Raw genomic sequence first — 19,356 nt, forward strand, 5'->3', positions numbered from 1 at the left:
CTGCAAGGGATAAATTTTAAAGTGCTTAGAATAAAAATCTTTTCACTGAAAAAAAATGACAAGAATTGCCCACATAATTATGGCAATTCTTCCTTTCCTTTTGCAATGCAAATTCCTGGCAGGGTATGAGGGAACTTGAACTCCACTGTCCCAGTTTTTCAAACTAAGAAAATAAAATAATTTGCTATCTAAACTTTAAACTTCTACTTTTGAAAGCTAAATTTAACTTTTAAGAATCATACACCAAAAGAGACTACAGATAAACCTCATTGCAATTTTTTAGTATTGAGTATTAAGCTGTTTTCCTTCTTCCTAAAGCTACAGTAGAAAGAAAATTCAAAGGATTTATAAGAAAAATAGCTCAATTGGTAACAAGTCTGGTTTGTCAATGACATACTAATACCTGTAACAGTTACTAATTATCTCAGCAGTGTCTCAGTTTTTATGTTTAATATATTCTTCATCATATTTAAATCGATAAATAGCAACCAATTGTTTTCTCTTTTAGGAGCTTCATATGGAAAGAAAATTGAAAAAAAGAATTGTATTAGCAGAAATTGAGTATAAGCAACTTCCCAATGTCCCTTCCATATATTTACTGACAAATAACTGAAATAAGTGACAGCAAAGCAATGTGGTTAGTGAGGAATGGCGAATAGTGTGCAGTTTCCTTTTTTCTAATGTTGATTTGTTTTCTATGCTGACACAGTCCTAGAGGTTACTGTTCAAGGAAGCATAAACAACAGAAGTGGTTAGAGTGCTGATTAAAAGAAGATTGTAAGAAAATGACCAATCGCCATCGGTCTTTTTAATATTGGCTAACAAATATGAATTTTTTCCTTCTGATCTTCTTGAGGGAATAGTAAAAAAAAGAGTAATTCGATATTAATATATCCATATAGTGCCTTATGCAAGTAAATATGATTCTGGATATTTTACGACCTGTAATTATTAGTTTATCTTATTACCCATGTGTTGCTGAAACTAACCGAAGAGCCAGTTAGGAGGTTTGTTCATTCATGAAATAACATTTAAGAAATAGGTACCTGCTTATCATATAAAAGAATCCAGTTATTTACTTACCCTGTGAGGAGACACAATATGTTAAAATGCTTGTACACTGTAGATGGGAAGAGGTTTTTCCAGGAATTTAAATTGTGCAATAGGACCACACAATCTTACTTTTAAAAAAATGGTGACGGGGTTTTAATTATGCCATGAAGTTTTTCAATTTTTTAAGTTTTTAGTTCTGATTTTAGAAAATAGAGTAGGAGTACAGAGAAAAACTTCACCATTAGACAAGAAGTCAAACTGTAATTCTAAGGGCCTCGCAAACAGGCTTTTCGAAGAATTAATCATGAGGGGATGCTTGAAGAATTCATTTACTCCAGTGACTTTCAAACCCCCTTCTCTCCCTCCACTAGCCTTTCAAAGGATTCATGGTGAATGGGGTCTAACGAATATAATACAGCCCAAGGCCTGAAGCTCAGGCTACCCTTTCAGGGCGGAGAAGTTCACCGGAGGGAGAATGGAGAAAAAGATCGCAGTTAGGCAGTCCTCACAACCTCACCGAGGCTCCACCTCTCTCCAAAGCCGCAGGCTCACCACCTGCGCCTGGAGAGGCTGCAGTCTCTCTCTCGCTCGCTCGCTCTCTCGCTCTCTCTCTCCTCCTCTTCTTCTTCTTCTCTCTCTCTCTTTCTCTCTTTTCCGCCTGGAGTGCCCTACCAAGCGCAGCCGGCAGCCCGGGCACTGCCAACTGACTCTAACTCCTTTTATGGTGACAGGATGGATTCTTCGTTATTTCCCCGCCCAAGTCTGGTACCCACCCACCCATACACCCACCACGTCCGCTGCGCGCACCCAAGTCTAACCTGGCGGCGCACGCGCTAGCGCACACAGACACTCTATTTCTTCTGCTTTCTTGACCAATCCTAGGTAGAATCCTAAAGCAACTGCCTTCTCTTCCAGGACTTAGATGTTGAGGCCCGCGACCAGGAGGTTTGAGAAATAGCCCACTCGGAGCGGCAGGCCGCGAGGGGGAAAGGGTCGCTGGTTTCAGTGGTGGCCCCACTGGAAGACGAGTTCAGGAGCGGCTGCTGGCGCCGGGGAAAGCACTGGGGCTTCCCAGGGTCTCCTCAGAGCTCCCACTCCGCACCTCCTAGGGCGGGAAAACCAAGGGAGCCGCCCGCCCCGCGCAGCCCAGCCCCGCCCCAGCCCGGACACCGCCCCTCGTCGCGCACCCCCGGCTGCTCCGGGAGGACGCGCTCCGCCCCCTTCCAATCCAGCCAATGGGCGCCCGGGCCGCGCGCGGTTTGTCTCCGCCTCCGCCAGGGAAACTTGGAGGAGGAGGAAAGTTTGTACAGAGGGTGGAAAGGCGAGAGCGGAGCTCCAAGTCCGGCACCCCGAGAGGACGATGAACAGCCCCAGGCCAGAGCCTTGGGCGGAGTGGACCCCGAGCCGCCCCCAGGTAGCCAAGAGCGGCCTCAGCGGCAGCAGCCAACTCCGATAGCCGCACGCGCTGCCGGTGGCTGGGGCGGAGGGCGGCCAGAGCTGGGGACCAAGACTCCGCGCCACCTGCGCGCGCGGCCTCACACCTGAACGTTGACCTCCGGCGGACTAGACCGGCGGGAACTGCAAAGCTGGGACTCTTCTTTGAAGGAAAAAATAAATATCGAACAAGAAATCCAGCACCATTCTTCACCGACCCATCCCGCTGCCCCTCTTGTTTCCCAAGTTTTTTGAAGCTGGCAACTGGGACCTCAGTATCCAAAAGTCGGCAGCCACTGAGACCGGCTCTGAGAAGCCAAAGGTTTGGCAATTTCCAGACTGAGGGGGACGAGGTGAAGGCAGGTTGGACGCGGGTCCAGGACATCTGAGGGCTGACCCTGGGGGCTCGAGAGGCTGCCACCGCTGCTGCCGCTACAGGTGAGATGGCGTTGGGGTCAACGGGTAGAGAACGCGGAGATGCGGCGAAGAAGGGAAGAGCGCGCTTTCCAAATTGTTTTCTGTAACTTGTTTTCAGTGAGCATTTTATTGACCCAGAATCTGTCTGGAGTAACACTAGCGAGCTACTTTTCCCTTGAGATGGGTCTTATTCATCTCGGCTGTGGAGTGAGTTGGGTTGGGGGGAGGAAGAGGAATGGAAAGATCAGTTTATAAATATTAATGTCCGCAAGAGTGTGCTGCTGGCAGGACGTATCGGGAGCCTGGAGATTTTGGTGACCGCAGTTGGTAAGTGGCTACAATCCCGAAAGTAGGATCGAGTTGTCTTAGCAGTGTACGGTTTCTTGGGCGCGGGCCGAACACCTTGCAAGTGGTAATTTCCGCTCACGGTAGCTTTGTCTTTCTTCTACCATCCCCAGACCCAGCCTTGCACTCCAAAGCTGCGCATCGCCAGCCACTATCATGTCCACTCCTGGGGTCAATGCGTCCGCCTCCTTGAGCCCCGACCGGCTGAACAGCCCAGTGACCATCCCGGCGGTGATGTTCATCTTCGGGGTGGTGGGCAACCTGGTGGCCATCGTAGTGCTGTGCAAGTCGCGCAAGGAGCAGAAGGAGACGACCTTCTACACACTGGTATGTGGGCTGGCTGTCACTGACCTGTTGGGCACTTTGCTGGTGAGCCCGGTGACCATCGCCACGTACATGAAGGGCCAGTGGCCCGGCGGCCGGCCGCTGTGCGAGTACAGCACCTTCATTCTGCTCTTCTTCAGCCTGTCCGGCCTCAGCATCATCTGCGCCATGAGTGTCGAGCGCTACCTGGCCATCAACCACGCCTATTTCTACAGCCACTACGTGGACAAGCGGTTGGCGGGCCTCACGCTCTTTGCCGTCTATGTGTCCAACGTGCTCTTCTGCGCGCTGCCCAACATGGGCCTCGGTAGCTCGCGGCTGCAGTACCCAGACACCTGGTGCTTCATCGACTGGACCACCAATGTGACGGCGCACGCCGCCTACTCCTACATGTACGCGGGCTTCAGCTCCTTCCTCATTCTGGCCACCGTCCTCTGCAACGTGCTGGTGTGCGGCGCGCTGCTCCGCATGCACCGCCAGTTCATGCGCCGCACCTCGCTGGGCACCGAGCAGCACCATGGGGCCGCGGCCGCCGTGACCTCGGTTGCCTCCCGGGGCCACCCCGCCGCCTCTCCAGTCTTGCCGCGCCTCAGCGACTTTCGCCGCCGCCGGAGCTTCCGCCGCATCGCGGGCGCGGAGATCCAGATGGTCATCTTACTCATCGCCACTTCCCTGGTGGTGCTTATCTGCTCCATCCCGCTCGTGGTGAGTGACCTGGGGCCCCACTCGGCCCTTCTCTCGCATCCACCTCCCTCCTCCGCCTCCCCCGCTCCCCACCCGCGCTCTCCCTCTGAGTCCTTGGCAGTGAATGTGTCTCCTTCAGGTCGGGGCTGGGATTCCCCACTCAGTTTCTCAGAGCAGGCCCAACCCTCTTTGAAGTCCTAACCCTAATGAGACAAAGCAGATGCTTTGCCCCTGCACCTCCCCCCCCCCCCCCCCCCCCCCCCGCCGCCAGTTTATGTTCCCGAAAGCCTGGGTTCCTTTCTCCACCGGCACAGCCCTTAACCCTTGCTGCCTGACACTGGCTGAGTCTTCCAGGAATACACCCAACCCCTCTGTTAGACGTGGAGAGGAGCCTGCTGTAGTGTGACTTAGCCCACTCCGCCATACTGTAAACTGTGAACTGTAGAACCTGAAACATCGGGGATGGTGATCTGTTCCTTGTAAACCATTTCCAGGGAAAGTGGGGTTTTTGGTGTTTTGATTTATGCAAGGTTTTTTGGATCCCCCCATCCCCTGCCGTGGATTGTGTAGAATTTTAAAGCTAGAAGAGATATCAGAGGTGTTTTAGTGTAAATTCCCTCACTTTACCAAGGGAGTGAATGATTTGCTTAAAATAATCCAGCAGAACATACACAGTCAAGCTAGGTTCCCTGCTCTTTACCTTGGTGTGCCCTGGGAAAGCACACGAATTATAATTCATACACAGGGTAGGGTCCAGACTCAGTTTCTTTCATTCTGTCTAGGCCAGGAAAGCAAGGTTTCTCAGGGAGACTAATTATGGACAGGCCCGATATACATTGGGTATGGAATTTGAATTCTCTACAGCTATGCAAGGTACAGTATCATTTTAGAGAAACCGAGGTTCAGAGATGGTTGTCTTGTTTCTTCAAGCCTCAGCTCCACAGCTTGTAATGGACCTTGAGCTGTCTGAGGCCAGACCCAGCTCATGTGTTATTACACCACGTCTTCCTCCTAGGGCATTTCTCATTTTGGCCTTTGTAAAGCGTGGGTTGAAGTACTGGCACACTTCATTTTTAGAACATCTAAGAATTACCTTTGGATTAACTTTTAAAATATGATAAACAGAAAGGCTCAAATCCTACCTCATTCTCTACTTTGCTTGCCATTAAAATGGAATGTACCAGAAGCAGATGGGCAGAAGAATGCAATACTTTATCTAGAGTTTCTCTTGAAAGCAACTGGTTATGAGTTCTTCCATCTCCCAAAACACTGCATTCCTGGAAATTCTAAATTACCAACTCAAAAAGAAATAACTGCTCTTTCTTAGGGTTATTGGGAACAAGAGAAAATAAAATGTAATGGGCTATTATTCCTTCCTTTTCCTTATTAATACTGTCCAGGGACCTTTGATGTAAAAATATTGTATCTCTGATAAAAGTGACTGTAAATGGAAGGAACTTAGAGGTGGCTGAGAGCCAGAATACAGTAGCTTCTTGCCAATTCATATAAACAGAAGTAAATATAATTGGCCATAAGAGCCTTTAAGCCATTCCAGGACCCAATATAATTTACACAGTTAAGTCACACTTGAGCCACATAAATATATTTTACTGTCTGTAATGGCAACACAGAATAAAGTGAGATTTTGGAAGAAACAACTCTGCTCCTGTTCCTTGGCCTCTGCCTTATGTTTTACAGAACAGTAAATGACAAAGTGAATGCTTGTTATTTTCAGAACATCCACTTAAAGGGACTGACGAATTAGAATTAGAAGGTTAGCAACATGCACATTCTTTATGAATGTGTTTTGGTTGGAAGTAAGCATGTGAAGCTATGGATTTCGGCACAGCCACAGATGAATTATTTTCTTCCAACATCTAGAGAGGCATACAAGGCTTAATTCACCTCATGGGCTGAAGTGGTAGACCTGGCCTTAAGATTCAGGGCCCTTATCACAAAGCCTTGAAATTATTTGAGGACCTAGAGGCAAGAAATTATAGGAGCTATATTTGTGGTTGCAGATTAACAACATTTTAACTAACAAGAAATACTATCCAACTGTATAATGTCAGTAACATGTCGTAATATTTTAAGTAATCTTAACCTGAAAATTGAAACTACCTCTTTTAAGAAGTAATACCATTAGTCAAGCATTTATATATAGCGTTGTGAGAAATAAGAAATCCTACAAGTAGCAGTAGCATCAGTTTGTAGCCTTTAGTTTTGGCTACTAAAATCTAATTTCAGACTCAGTTTTATTATAAATCAGTGATAAATGATGAGGTCATTGTACTACCACCCCTCAACAACTCAGCAATTACTGAAGTAATCAAAAACCCTTCTGCAAATACAGTCTTCCTTGGCTTACTTTTACAACTTCCTTTTTGCATGTTTTCATATTCATATTACAAATTAAGATTAAAGCTTCAGAACTCTCTGACATTGAAAGCAGTTGAGCCTATCTTCAGTTCCAAAGAAACTAATGAAGCATCTAATTTTATCAAATCAAGTGCTTCCTAATCCCATTTAAGGAAAATCAAAGAGTTGGAATCATTTAAAATGCTTTGGAAAGGCTAACAAAGCAAATATAGTTTACTTGGAATTTCAGAAAGCTTGACACAATACATAAGGAAAACAAACAGCCACTGAAAAGCAGCCAAGGTTTTGCCTCTTGGATACCAGGGAAGAAAGAGCTACAGTGGATCTTAAAGCGGGGGTGGCATTGAGTTTAGTATAAAAAATGAATTTTAATTTGCTATCCAAAATATACATGTTTCATAAATAGAGCTAAGATTGGAATGGAAATTTGAGAAAGTTTGCGATATTAGTTGTGGATATAAGGAACTGTGCTGAACCTGCCAAATTCTTTGATCTGGGTCATAATCAATGAACAGAGAAGGTGTAAGTATGATCTACGAGGAACACCACATGACAAGATGTAGTGGGTAGGTGGTTCTTGTCATTTTGTCCATTCTATTTATAACCAGTCTCAGGGTTTTGTTTTGTTTTTTTAATATAGGAGAGGCTGGAGAAGTGAGAGTCTACACTTACGATAAACAAAAAGGATTTCATCCTTCAAAACTATGCAAGCAAGACAGCCTCCTAAGGTCCTGGTGTTAAATGCTGTAGCTAGATGAATTACTAGTGCCTAATTTTGCAGTTACTAATGAATATTAAGATGATGATTATAACAAACTTTGCCTCAGGGCTAAACAGTTACATTATAGGGTTTGGAAGGGCATTTTCCCCCATGCACAGGCAACCCAAGACTGTTATTTATTGCTTACTTGTTTCTTTTAATTTTTTTGCTCTGAAGTAACAAATATTCATCTTAGCTAGGAGCAGAATGGCTAATTTGATTAATCTTCTGCCTTGGTGAGGTAAAACTTAGGTCCTTAGGAAAATACTTCCTGTGAGTGTTTATTTGGTTCCTTACTATAAACAAGTTGTCTCTATAAAGCTTTCACCAGTATTTTTGATCAGCACAAGTTTATAAGGACAGATGAAAACTTTGTAAATAGATATACTTTTGTTTACTGTAGGCAAACTGGAAGTGGAGTCATAAAACAACTGACAGGATGTCAGATGAGTACAAAGCACATCTATACATACAAGAGAAATGCCATAAATGTGGATATGACTACAACAGAATCTACAAAAGACTGGATTCGTTCAAATAAATTTAGCTAAGTTTAAAAAACTGTTGATGCCTAGAAGCAGGTTTTAAGTCATATCATGAAATTGCAGACCCAGTAGTAGTAATGTGAAGACTATTGAGTAACATAAAAGTAAGTTATTTCCACATCTGGCATTTCATTTGTATCTTGAAAAGCTCTAAGGACAAAGTAGGGCTGACCAGTATTTTCACTCTCTCTTCTACACCTCAGTTTCCCCAGCTGCAAATGAAAGATTTATATCATTCTGCAACTTACAGGGTAGCTATAAGTGAGTCCTAGTCTAATGCTCATTTCCCCATGTTTTGCTGACCTGTCCATTTGTTTGTATTGAATATCTCCTAACAAGATTTTTTTTTCTCAGCACTGAAGTGATTCTTGTAGTCTCCTACTAGAATATTCAAAATGAGAGCTAAAAAAAAAAAAACAAACTTCAGAAACATTCAGTATAGAAGTTGACCTATAAAGCCTGTAGAGATTTAACTTGCCTTCTACCAATGGCCAGTTAGTGGCCTAGAAGGAGTAAGAACCAAGCTCTCCTATACCACCATGCAGTCAAGAACTCTTTCCATTATTCTTTACTTGAAAAAAGAAAGTGATAAGAACTTCTAGTAACAGCTATGTCAGTTTTGGACTCTTCACAAGGCAGCAGGATAACTGAGCACACACAGATAATTCCTTTTATGTGCTTGGAACAGAACAAGTAGCACACACTCAAATCCAGCTACAGATCTTGTCACTTACTGGAAAGCACTACTGTTTTTGTTTTGTTTTGTTTTTTTGAGGCGGAGTTTCGCTCTTGTTACCCAGGCTGGAGTGCAATGGCGCGATCACGGCTCACCGCAACCTCTGCCTCCCGGGTTCAAGCAGAACCCTCCCTCAGCCTCCCGAGTAGCTGGGACTACAGGCGTGCGCCACCATGCCCAGCTAATTTTTTGTATTTTTAGTAGAGACGGGGTTTCACCTTGTTGACCAGGATGGTCTCGATCTCTTGACCTCGTGATCCACCCGCCTCGGCCTCTCAGAGTGCTGGGATTATAGGCGTGAGCCACCGCGCCCAGCCAGCACTACTGTTTTGACAGTCAATTTATAAATCTGTCTAATCAAGAGTTCAACATTCTTTCTTCAACATTCCCTGCAAATAGATTATTAAGTAGGAAGTACGAGTTTTTGATAGCATATTATTAACCATATCCCAAAGCTACCTCTAAGCTACAGTTTTCAAATTATTGATTTATTCCACACCAGGCAAGCTTCCGCATATGGGTTAAAAAAAGTAATGAGAGTCAACGTATGTGTTATACGCTTGGCACTGTACTAAGCACTTTAGTAATTCGTACGTATGTCAAACTCTGCTCCTGGAGCAGAGCCAGTATTTGAACAGAGGCTTGTTTGATTCCAAAGCTCAGGCATTTATGTCTACAGCATATAGCCTCCTTACAGCTTTCTTGTCACCACATTTTCTTCTGAACTTATTGCATTTTCTCCAAGTTATGTTCCACTGCTCCTGAATCCTAATCTCTAATCATCCTAAAAAAGCATGAATAACATAATTTTAAAAATTAGCTGGGAGTGGTGACATGTGCCTGTGGTCCCAGCTACTTGGAAGGTTGAGTCTGGAGGATCACTTGAGCCCAGGAGGTTGAGGCTGCAGTGAGCTATGTTTGTACCACAGGACTCCAGCCTGGGTGACAGAGTGAGACCTTGTCTAAAATAAAATAAAATAGATAGTTTAGAATACTATGATATGCCAATATTAACAACAAACCACATGTACACATCAGCAGCTATTTAAAAAAAAAGACTTAAACTTGGAAGAAAGGAATGTGTTGGTTTGTATTCAATGAGTTGTTTTATTTCTTTTCTTTTCTTTTTTTTTTTTTTGAGATGGAGTTTCGCTCTTGTTGTCCAGGCTAGAATGCAATGGCACGGTCTTAGCTTACCCATAACCTCTGCCTCCCAGGTTCAAGTGATTCTCCTGCCCTTAGCCTCCCAAGTAGCTGGGATTACAGGCATGCACCACCATGCCCGGCTAATTTTGTATTTTTAGTAGAGACGGGTTTTCTCCATTTTGGTCAGGCTGGTCTCGAACTCCCGACCTCACGTGATCTGCCCGCCTCGGCCTCTCAAAGTGCTGGGATTACAGAAGTGAACCATCGCGCCTGGCCTTAGTATGTTAAGCGTTTTTTTTTCCATCCTGACTCAGAGGATCTGTTTTATCAGCAACATATTCTTCCAACACTGAAAACTGCCTGAACTTGTTTATTCATGTAACATATAGGGCCTGTTGGACAAGAATTCCGAAAAGTGCTTTCACCTCCTCACATAACATCGAAGCACTACTCCAGACATTCCCATCTCAACTGGGGTTCTCCCTGCCCTCTTGGAAACAGTAAATCAAGTAGCCTATTTAAAGTGATGCAGAGGTTGCTATATGTTTTCAAACATTGCAAAATGCATGGAGTTTTTGTTCATTTTGCCTTTTTTCTTTCCTACTTGAAGTAAGTCTCCATTGAGATATGTTGCAAAGTAAAACTCATACTGATTCTTTTCAATTTGACCAACTTATCAGGATGTTTTTTCCTGAATTTGGACTTTTGCTTTTTAAACTCATACTTTTGCTCCCTGTGAACTCCCCTTTATTGAAAAGACATTGAATGACCAGGTTCAGTGGCTTGTATTAATTATAAGCTTTTCCTCCCCCATGGAACTCTAAAATAGAGCATACTTTTAATATAGCCTCCTTTCATTCCCTTCTATACTAGTCAAAAATCCATTGCTGCTGTGGATGAGATGAGGCACAGAAATTATTCTTTCCTTGCTTCTCATCACCTTTGATTATGAAAACTTATTATTGATTGTTTTACCACATTCCGACTTTTCTAAAAGGTCACAGAAATTTTAAAATAAAATGCTAACTTGTACTTCTTTAAATAGCTATAAATTCCATTCCATTTTAACTGTTCAAAAATTTTCTTCCTTTCAGTAGTAGCCATGTTTCCTTTGAGGTAATGGTAGGAGAAGCAACCAGCAATAAAACATTTCCAATATTAAAAATCTCAGAAACGTCAAGGTGAGACTTAACCAAAATTCTGTTCTGTGATACTCGGAAATGGCTTTACACAGTGCTTGTTAGGGAGGGCGAGGACCAGAAACTATCAAGTGGAGCAACACTGCCACCTAGTGGCTTAAAGGCTCAAGTTCGCATAAACCAGGCCGTAGGTCTTGTAGAGACAACACACAGGACTTGATACTAACAGATTTAAATCCATCGTTTCTTCTACCCTTGGGAACATAGTGTGTAATGTGAGTAAAATATAGACCTCATGCTTTTTACCAATAATTCCATTGTCAGGAAATAATCATTAGACAGAAACCCAGATTGGTAGATCATGAAATGCAACGTGAAGGTCCAGACTAGACTCTGCCACCAACAGGGCTGGGGACATCATAAATTCCTCAAAACCTCTGGGTCTCAGAAACAAACACCTCATCTGAGAAAAGGCCTGTAGAGTTGAGGGAACTGCTGAGTTTCCAGGCATAGCTGAAGACCTGAGAGCTTATGGAAGGAAGAAAGCAAGATGCTTTTTTTACTAGTTTTTGTAAAGATATTTTTTAAATCAAGTATGCTTTGCCTTAATATTATCATTTATCCCAGCATAGTTTCTAAAAGTATTTTAAGAGATGATCTCACATAATGCTGTTCATTCTAGTTTCATTCTTGATTTAGCTGTATTCCAAATATCAAGATATTAACTTCATCTTGGTTAGAGGCATTTGACTATTTTATTCTCCAAGATTCCTTATCCAAAATATTTAGGGGAAGATGAGTTTCAGAATTCAGAATTTCTTGGCTTTTAGAAAAGTAATCAATAATATACTGCAAAATATGTAACATTCCCTTCAGAACTGGAATAGTACCCTTGGACCAGAACGTAGGAATATTACTCTAAGTGGAATAAATTGAACTAAATGGCTTCACAGTCTGTTCAGTTCGGTTTTAGCTGCCAAAATAAGTTTAGGTCAGATTTTGCAGTTAGTTTAAGTTCTCAAAACAAAACAAGTAAATAACAACAAAGCAATAACAAATGAAATGAACAAAAATCTTGTGATAGAGGATCATAGACCTGCAGCTAATTAAGATCTAAATTCCAGTTAAAGAAGAAATAGAAATGCAGTTCTACCTCATTGATCCAGCATCGACCAGGAATAAGTTTAATATATGTGTGATTTTGCAGATTAATGAAATGTATTTTTGGGAATATTTTAAACTTCCTTCTTTTATTCAAATTGTTGAAAATCTTTCTGAATTATTCCAACCCAAATACTGTTACATCTAGTAAGTGCCATAGGAACGCATGCAAATGGTCAATGAATCGCCTTTTCCATTGTGAACTGACATCAGCCTCAACTAAACTATCCCTGTTCTAGGTGAATCATACACCATGAGACATTCACTGTTACGCTGTATATAGTAAGGCGGCAGTGTCCTCAAGTCTTGTTAGAGATATTTGCCCCTACTTAAATGGCTCCAGCTATGCTTTTGTGAGTTTTTGTTGCTCCTTTTAATGGTTTTTATGTATGTTCCTTGACTGTGAGACTCAACCTCTTCTCTTGCCTGCTTTCCTTTGGCACTTACTGGATGTAACAGTATTTGGGTTGGAATACTTCAGAAAGATTTTCAACAATTTGAATGAAAGAAGGAAATTTAAAATATTCAAAGAAATACATTTTCATTAATCTGCAAAATTAAGCTTATATTAAACTCATTCCTGGACGATGCTGGATCAATGAGGTAGAACTGCATTTCTATTTCTTCCTAAAATAATTACTAAAGGCAAGAAGTAATTACTAAATAATCACTAAAGATAGATGGCAATTATCTTTATTTCTATACTACTATTTCTATGTGAATTACAGATGAGATTTTTATATAAATTATCCTAGTGGAATTAGAAGTAGTATCTAGTCAAAAAAATAATAATACTTTAAGAGTAAATTTGACGCTGAGCATAGTGGCTGACTCCTGTAATCTTAGTACTTTGGGAGACTGTGGCGGGCAGATCGCTTGAGCTCAAGAGTTCAAGATCAGCCTAGGCAACATAAAGAGACCTCATCTCTACCAAAATAATAACAATTAGCCCGGCATCGTGGCACACACCTGTAGTCCCAGCTACTCAGGAGGCTGTGGCAGGAGGATTGCTGGAGCCTGGGAGGTCAAGGCTGCAGTGAGCAATGCACTCCAGCCTGGGCAACAGAGCGAGACCCTGTCTCAAAAAATATATACATGTACATTTAACAAATGCCATTTTCTTCTAAGGAATAAAATGATACACAAATTCATGCTCCATTCGCTGAATCATTTGAAGTTCCCAAATGTTGATATATCATTTCATTCCTCCATGACTTTGCACATGGAGCTACCTCTATTTAAAATGTTATGTCCTTCCTTCTGAATTTGGCAAATTCCCACTCATCCATCATGATTATTATAACTGGGGAAAAGAATCATAGAGAAAATAAAAACTATTCTCTGGTCATTCTGAATGACAGGAGATCCTGCTGTTGGTGTAAAAGTTTTCACCATATTCTTTCTAGATTAAACTAAAGAATCTTAGCCTTGTTCTGATGATTAGATGGTAAATTGACTTATAAAGTGAGTTTCCTTTAAATTATGTGAAATACCTGGGATAAGAGAAATCAGTAGCTTTGGAGAGAAGTTACTTCATTAGAATTACAAAAACTGAAAAGCACTTACAGAAATAAAGTCGATAAAATCCTTCTCAAGAATACTTTATACATATGTTACCTGCACTCACATTGCATTTTTGTATACTGTCTTTGCTCTAGGGAAGATAATCATAAGATAGTTACAAAAATATTAAAGCTATACTAACTCAGAACATGTAAGTGCATTTTTGCAGTGGCTGGTTTTTCTTTCTTTTTCAGACAGATTCTTGCTCTGTCACCCTGGCTGGAGTGCAGTGGCACCATCTCAGCTCACTGCAACCTCTCTCTCCTGGTTCAAACGATTCTCCTGCCTTAGCCTCATGAGTAGCTGGTATTACAGGCGCATGCCACCACACCTGGCTAATTTTTGTATTTTTAATAGAGATGGGGTTTCACCATGTTGGACAGGATGGTCTCAAACTCCTGACCTCAAGTGATCCGCCCGCCTTGGCCTCCCAAAGTGCTGGGATTATAGGCATGAACCAACATGCCTGGCTAATTTTTGTATTTTTAGTAGACATGGGGTTTCACTATGTTGCTCATCCTTGTCTCGAACTCGTGACCTCAAGTGATCCACCTGCCTCAGCCTCCCAAAGAGCTAGGATTACAGGCATGAGCCACCATGCCCAGTCCGTGGCTGGTTTTTCTGAGGCTTATGATGTAGCCTTCTCTTTTCCTGGAATTTATTACCAGAAAGGAAGGCAGCTTCCTAATCTTGCTAAGGTAGATGTAGCATTTATATGTTTTTCCCAATTGATTAATCATTGAAATCTAAATGTGGGGAATCTCACTTATGCAGGTGCGAGTATTCGTCAACCAGTTATATCAGCCAAGTTTGGAGCGAGAAGTCAGTAAAAATCCAGATTTGCAGGCCATCCGAATTGCTTCTGTGAACCCCATCCTGGACCCCTGGATATATATCCTCTTGAGAAAGACAGTGCTCAGTAAAGCAATAGAGAAGATCAAATGCCTCTTCTGCCGCATTGGCGGGTCCCGCAGAGCGCGCTCCGGACAGCACTGCTCAGACAGTCGAAGGACATCTTCTGCCATGTCAGGCCACTCTCGCTCCTTCCTCTCCCGGGAGCTGAAGGAGATCAGCAGCACATCTCAGACCTTCCTGCCAGACCTCTCACTGCCAGACCTCAGTGAAAATGGCCTTGGAGGCAGGAATTTGCTTCCAGGTGTGCCCGGCATGGGCCTGGCCCAGGAAGATACCACCTCACTGAGGACTTTGCGAATATCAGAGACCTCGGACTCTTCACAGGGTCAGGACTCAGAGAGTGTCCTACTGGTGGATAAGGTTGGTGGGAGCAGCAGGGCTGGGCCTGTCCCTAGGGAGAGCTCCCTGCAAGTCACATTTCCCAGTGAAACACTGAACTTATCAGAAAAATGTATATAATAGGTAAGGAAAGAAATACAATACTGTTTCTGGACCCTTATAAAATCCTGTGCAATAGACACATACATGTCACATTTAGCTGTGCTCAGAAGGGCTATCTTCATCCTACAACTCACATTAGAGAACATCCTGGCTTTTGAGCACTTTTCAAACAATCAAGTTGATTCACATGGGTCCTGAGGCCCGCAGCACATCGGTTGCTACCCCAGTATGACAGGGGACTGTGGTCACAACTTGAAGCCTGGGAAGATCTATCCTCAGTTTTTCTGCTGGATAGGAGGATGGCAGAAGTTTGGCTGCTTTCATAGCATCCAGAGCTTCGTATTTGGCGCACAGCAGAGGCCCAGATATTAGAAAGGCTCTATTCCAATAAACTATGAGGACTGCCTAATGGATGATTTAAGTGTCTCACTAAAGCATGAAATGTGAATTTTTATTGTTGTAAATATGATTTAAGGTATTTAAAGTATTTTCTTCTCTGTGAGAAGGTTTATTGTTAATACAAGGTATAATAAAATTATCGCAATCCCTCTCCTTCCAGTATAACCAGCTGAAGTTGCAGATGTTATTTTCATGAACAAGTTCGAGTCAAAGTTGAAAATTCATAGTTAGATTGTTATCTATAAAATAGATTCAAATTTTTAAGAGAGTTTAGTATTATCAAAGAGATAAAGAAAAAATAGTATTTAAGATGTGAAAATTACAGTCCAAAATATTCTTTCTAGGCTATGTATAAAATACATAGTGAAAATTGTTTAGTGATATTACATGTATTTGTCCAGAAAACTCTGATTTCTGGAGAACCTAACATGCTGGTAAATATTTTCAACTTTTCCCCTCACTAATTGGTACTTTCTTAAACATAACATAAATTTTTAAAAGTCTATAATGAATAACCCATAACTGAAGTGTCTAAAATAAATGTTTTAAATCTAAGCAGCTTCTCTCAAAGTGTGTGTAGTTTTATTTTCCTACGGAATGACCAAGAGTATCTTTTAAAATTTAAAAGGACGGCAAGTTGCATCATAAAGAGCTTTATTTTGAGATGTAGAAGGATTCCCAAATGTGGTTACATTAGCCTTTCATGTATGTCAGAAGTGCAGAATCAGGGCACTTAATGGTCACCTTGTAACAGTGTTGTGTAACTTGCAGTGATGCTGTACACATATGTGAAAGATCTTTCTCAAAGAAATATTAAGCATGTTTTGTTGCTCAAAGTGTTTTTTGTGAATTGCTTGTTGTAATTAAATTCTGAGCCTGATATTGATATGGTTTTAAGAAGCAGTTGTACCAAGTGAAATTATTTTGGAGATTATAATAAATATATACATTCAATCTGAGTTGTACATCCTCAATTTGGGAAAACTTGTGGGGGTTTTTGTTGTTGTTGTTTCAGGTCACCATCTATACCTTTTGTATTTATTTATTTTGAGACAGAGCTTCACTCTTGTTGCCCAGGCTGGAGTGCAATGGCACAATCTCAGCTCACCACAACCTTCGCCTCCCCGGTTCAAGCGATTCTCCTGCCTCAGCCTCCCGAGTAGCTGGGATTACAGACATGTGCCACCACGCCTGGCTACTTTTGTGTTTTTAGTAGAGATGGGGTTTTTCCATGTTGGTCAGGGTAGTCTTGAGCTCCCAACTTCAGGTGATCCACCCGCTTCACCCACCCAAAGTGCTGGGATTACAGGCATGAGCCACCGCACTTATTTTTTCAATTTATTGTGAAATAATTTTAAAGAAATATTGCAAGAAAAGTACAAAGTCTTGAATGCACTTAGTAAAGAATGACACTTTACTCAAAGCCTCCAGTTTGTATGGATGGTGGAGGAGAGAATGTTATGCTTAACTTGTGACATATAAAGGACTAAAATAATTATCACTAAAAATTAGCATATTTTAAATTTTGCAATGTTTAAAACTGCCTTTTTTTTTTTTTTTTTTTTTTTTGAGACAGAGTCTTGCTCTGTCACCCAGACTGGAGTACAGTGGCATGATCTCAGCTCACTGCAACCTCCACCTCCCAGGTTCAAGAAATTCTCATGCCTCAGCCTCCAGACTAGCTGGAATTACAGGTGTGAACTACCATGCCCGGCTATATTTTGTATTTTTAGGAGAGACAAGGTTTTGCCATGTTAGCCATGGCTGGTCTCAAACTCCTAGGCTCTAAAAAGAAAAAAAAAAAAAAAAAAATCAAACTTCTAGACTCAAGCAGTCTGCCCACCATGGCTTCCCAAAGTGCTGGGATTGCAGGCATGAGCCACCATGCCTGGCCATTTTCACATTTTTAAATGCAAATTTTTGTTCATTTTTTTAAGTGAGTTATGTATCTGCATTAGTCACCTAAGGCTGCCATAACAAAATACCACAGAGGGGTGGCTTAAACAACAGACATTTATTTTGAAGTGAGCACATCCCTGATGTCTCTCTCTCTCCTTATAAGGACATCAATCATACTGGATTAGGGTCCCACCCTTATGATCTCATTTAACTTTAATAACCCCCTTAAAGACCCTCTCTCCAAATATAGTCACAATGGGGGTTGGGGCTTCAACAAATGAATTTTGGAGGCAAGTGTCTTTTTTATTGTTGAGTCTGGTTTATTCTTAAAATAGCAACAAAGCAAAATGAATTTCAGCATTGCTCAGTCATCTATTCCATGTTTGTAAATAACAGCTATGCAATGCAAAGATTACTTTTTGTTCTTTCTATGGGACACTTGTTCCAGACCATTTAGAGAACTTCAAATTTTCTACACAGGAAACTTCTGATTGTCTAATTGGTTACTAGTAAATCCTCTCTGTTCTAAAAAGGATATAACAGACAAGAAGGTAATTTTAACACTATCTTGTAATCTTTGAGATAATATAACCAATTAGATCAAGTGTTAGAAAAAATTGATTTGCAGGACTATTAAAATGGTACTTTAGGCCAAGCGCAGTGGCTCCCGCCTGTAATCCCAGCACTTTGGGCAGCCAAGGCAGGTGGATCACTTGAGGTCAAGAGTTCCAGACCAGGATGGTCAACATGGTGAAACCCTGTCTCTACTAAAAATACAAAAATTGGCTGGGCACGGTGGCTCATGCCTGTAATCCCAGCACTTTGGGAAGCCGAGACAGGTGGATCACGAGGTCAGGAGTTCAAGACCAGCCTGGCCAACAAGTGAAATCCCATCTCTACTAAAAATACAAAACTCAGCCACGCGTGGTGGTGGGCACCTGTAGTCCCAGTTACTTGGGAGGCTGAGGTAGGAGAATTGCTTGAACCCAGGAAGCAGAGGTTGCAGTGAGCTGAGATCATGTGACTGCACTCCAGCCTGGGCGACACAGTGAGACTCTGTCCCAAAAAAAAAAAAAATACAAAAATCAACCAGGCATGGTGATGTGCACCCAACTACCTTGGGAGGCTGAGGCAGAAGAATCACTTGAACCTGGGAGACGGAGGTTGCAGTGATCCAAGATCGGCCACTGCACTCCAGCCTGTGAGACTCCGTCCCAAAAAAGAAAAAAAATGGTACTTGGTGCAGCCAAAAAGAAGAATGAAATCATGTCCATGTCCTTTGCACCAACAAGAATGGAGGTAGAGACCACTGTCCTAAGTGAACTAACTTAGAAACAGAAAACCAAATACTGCATGTTCTCACTTATGGTACCCATGGTCATAAAGATGGAACAACAGATGCTGGGGGGAGCAAGGGTTGAAGAATAACCTTCTGGGTACCATGTTCACTATTTGGACATTGGGTACACTAAAGCCCAATCCCCACCAGTATGCAATATACCCATGTAACAAGCACATGTACCCCCCAAATCTAAAATAAAATGATAAAATATAAACTAAAATTGTACTTTGACCAAGGGACCACAGAATTCAAGAGTTCTTACCCAAATCATAGCTAGCCCTCTCCACAAGTTTTCTCTTAGGGGCACTAATACAAAAGGGGCATGGAAAAGTCAAGGCACGGTAATATTTACTGTTAGCTCTGCATATGGCCTCATATGTTAATACAGAAAAATCTGCATTACACAAACATTCATTTTTCCTTAACTACTTGTACTAGTCTCAGAACAAAACCATGTTTGCTTTCTTCCAATACTGCCCGCACCTCAAGCCCTTTTCCCCACATCCAAGCCTGAGTCTAAGATGCTGCAATTATGATCTCAAGATTGTCATCGAGACACAGGAGAAATGGATCCGAGAAAATAAGAGACTTACAGCAAGAGAGAGCATTTGGTCTCATTGCTTACTGTGGGGTTTCTCTGGGTTACAGCTGGTGCTTTAGCCCCAAACTGGAAG

General features: G+C 42.2%; 1 protein-coding gene across 1 annotated transcript; it reads left to right on the forward strand.

Moving 5' to 3' along the window:
* Positions 1-2,353: 2,353 nt before the first annotated feature.
* On the forward strand, positions 2,354-16,395 carry PTGER4 (prostaglandin E receptor 4). Its single transcript, XM_012460049.2, has 3 exons — positions 2,354-2,925; positions 3,363-4,278; positions 14,461-16,395. The coding sequence occupies exons 2-3, from the start codon at positions 3,406-3,408 to the stop codon at positions 15,058-15,060; spliced, it is 1,473 nt and encodes a 490-aa protein (XP_012315472.1). The 5' UTR covers positions 2,354-2,925; positions 3,363-3,405; the 3' UTR covers positions 15,061-16,395.
* Positions 16,396-19,356: the final 2,961 nt, after the last annotated feature.

The sequence above is a fragment of the Aotus nancymaae genome, unplaced genomic scaffold (assembly GCF_030222135.1).
Source record: "Aotus nancymaae isolate 86718 unplaced genomic scaffold, 86718_ANA_hifiasm-v0.15.2.pri h1tg000014l, whole genome shotgun sequence".
NCBI classification, from domain to species: domain Eukaryota; kingdom Metazoa; phylum Chordata; class Mammalia; order Primates; family Aotidae; genus Aotus; species Aotus nancymaae.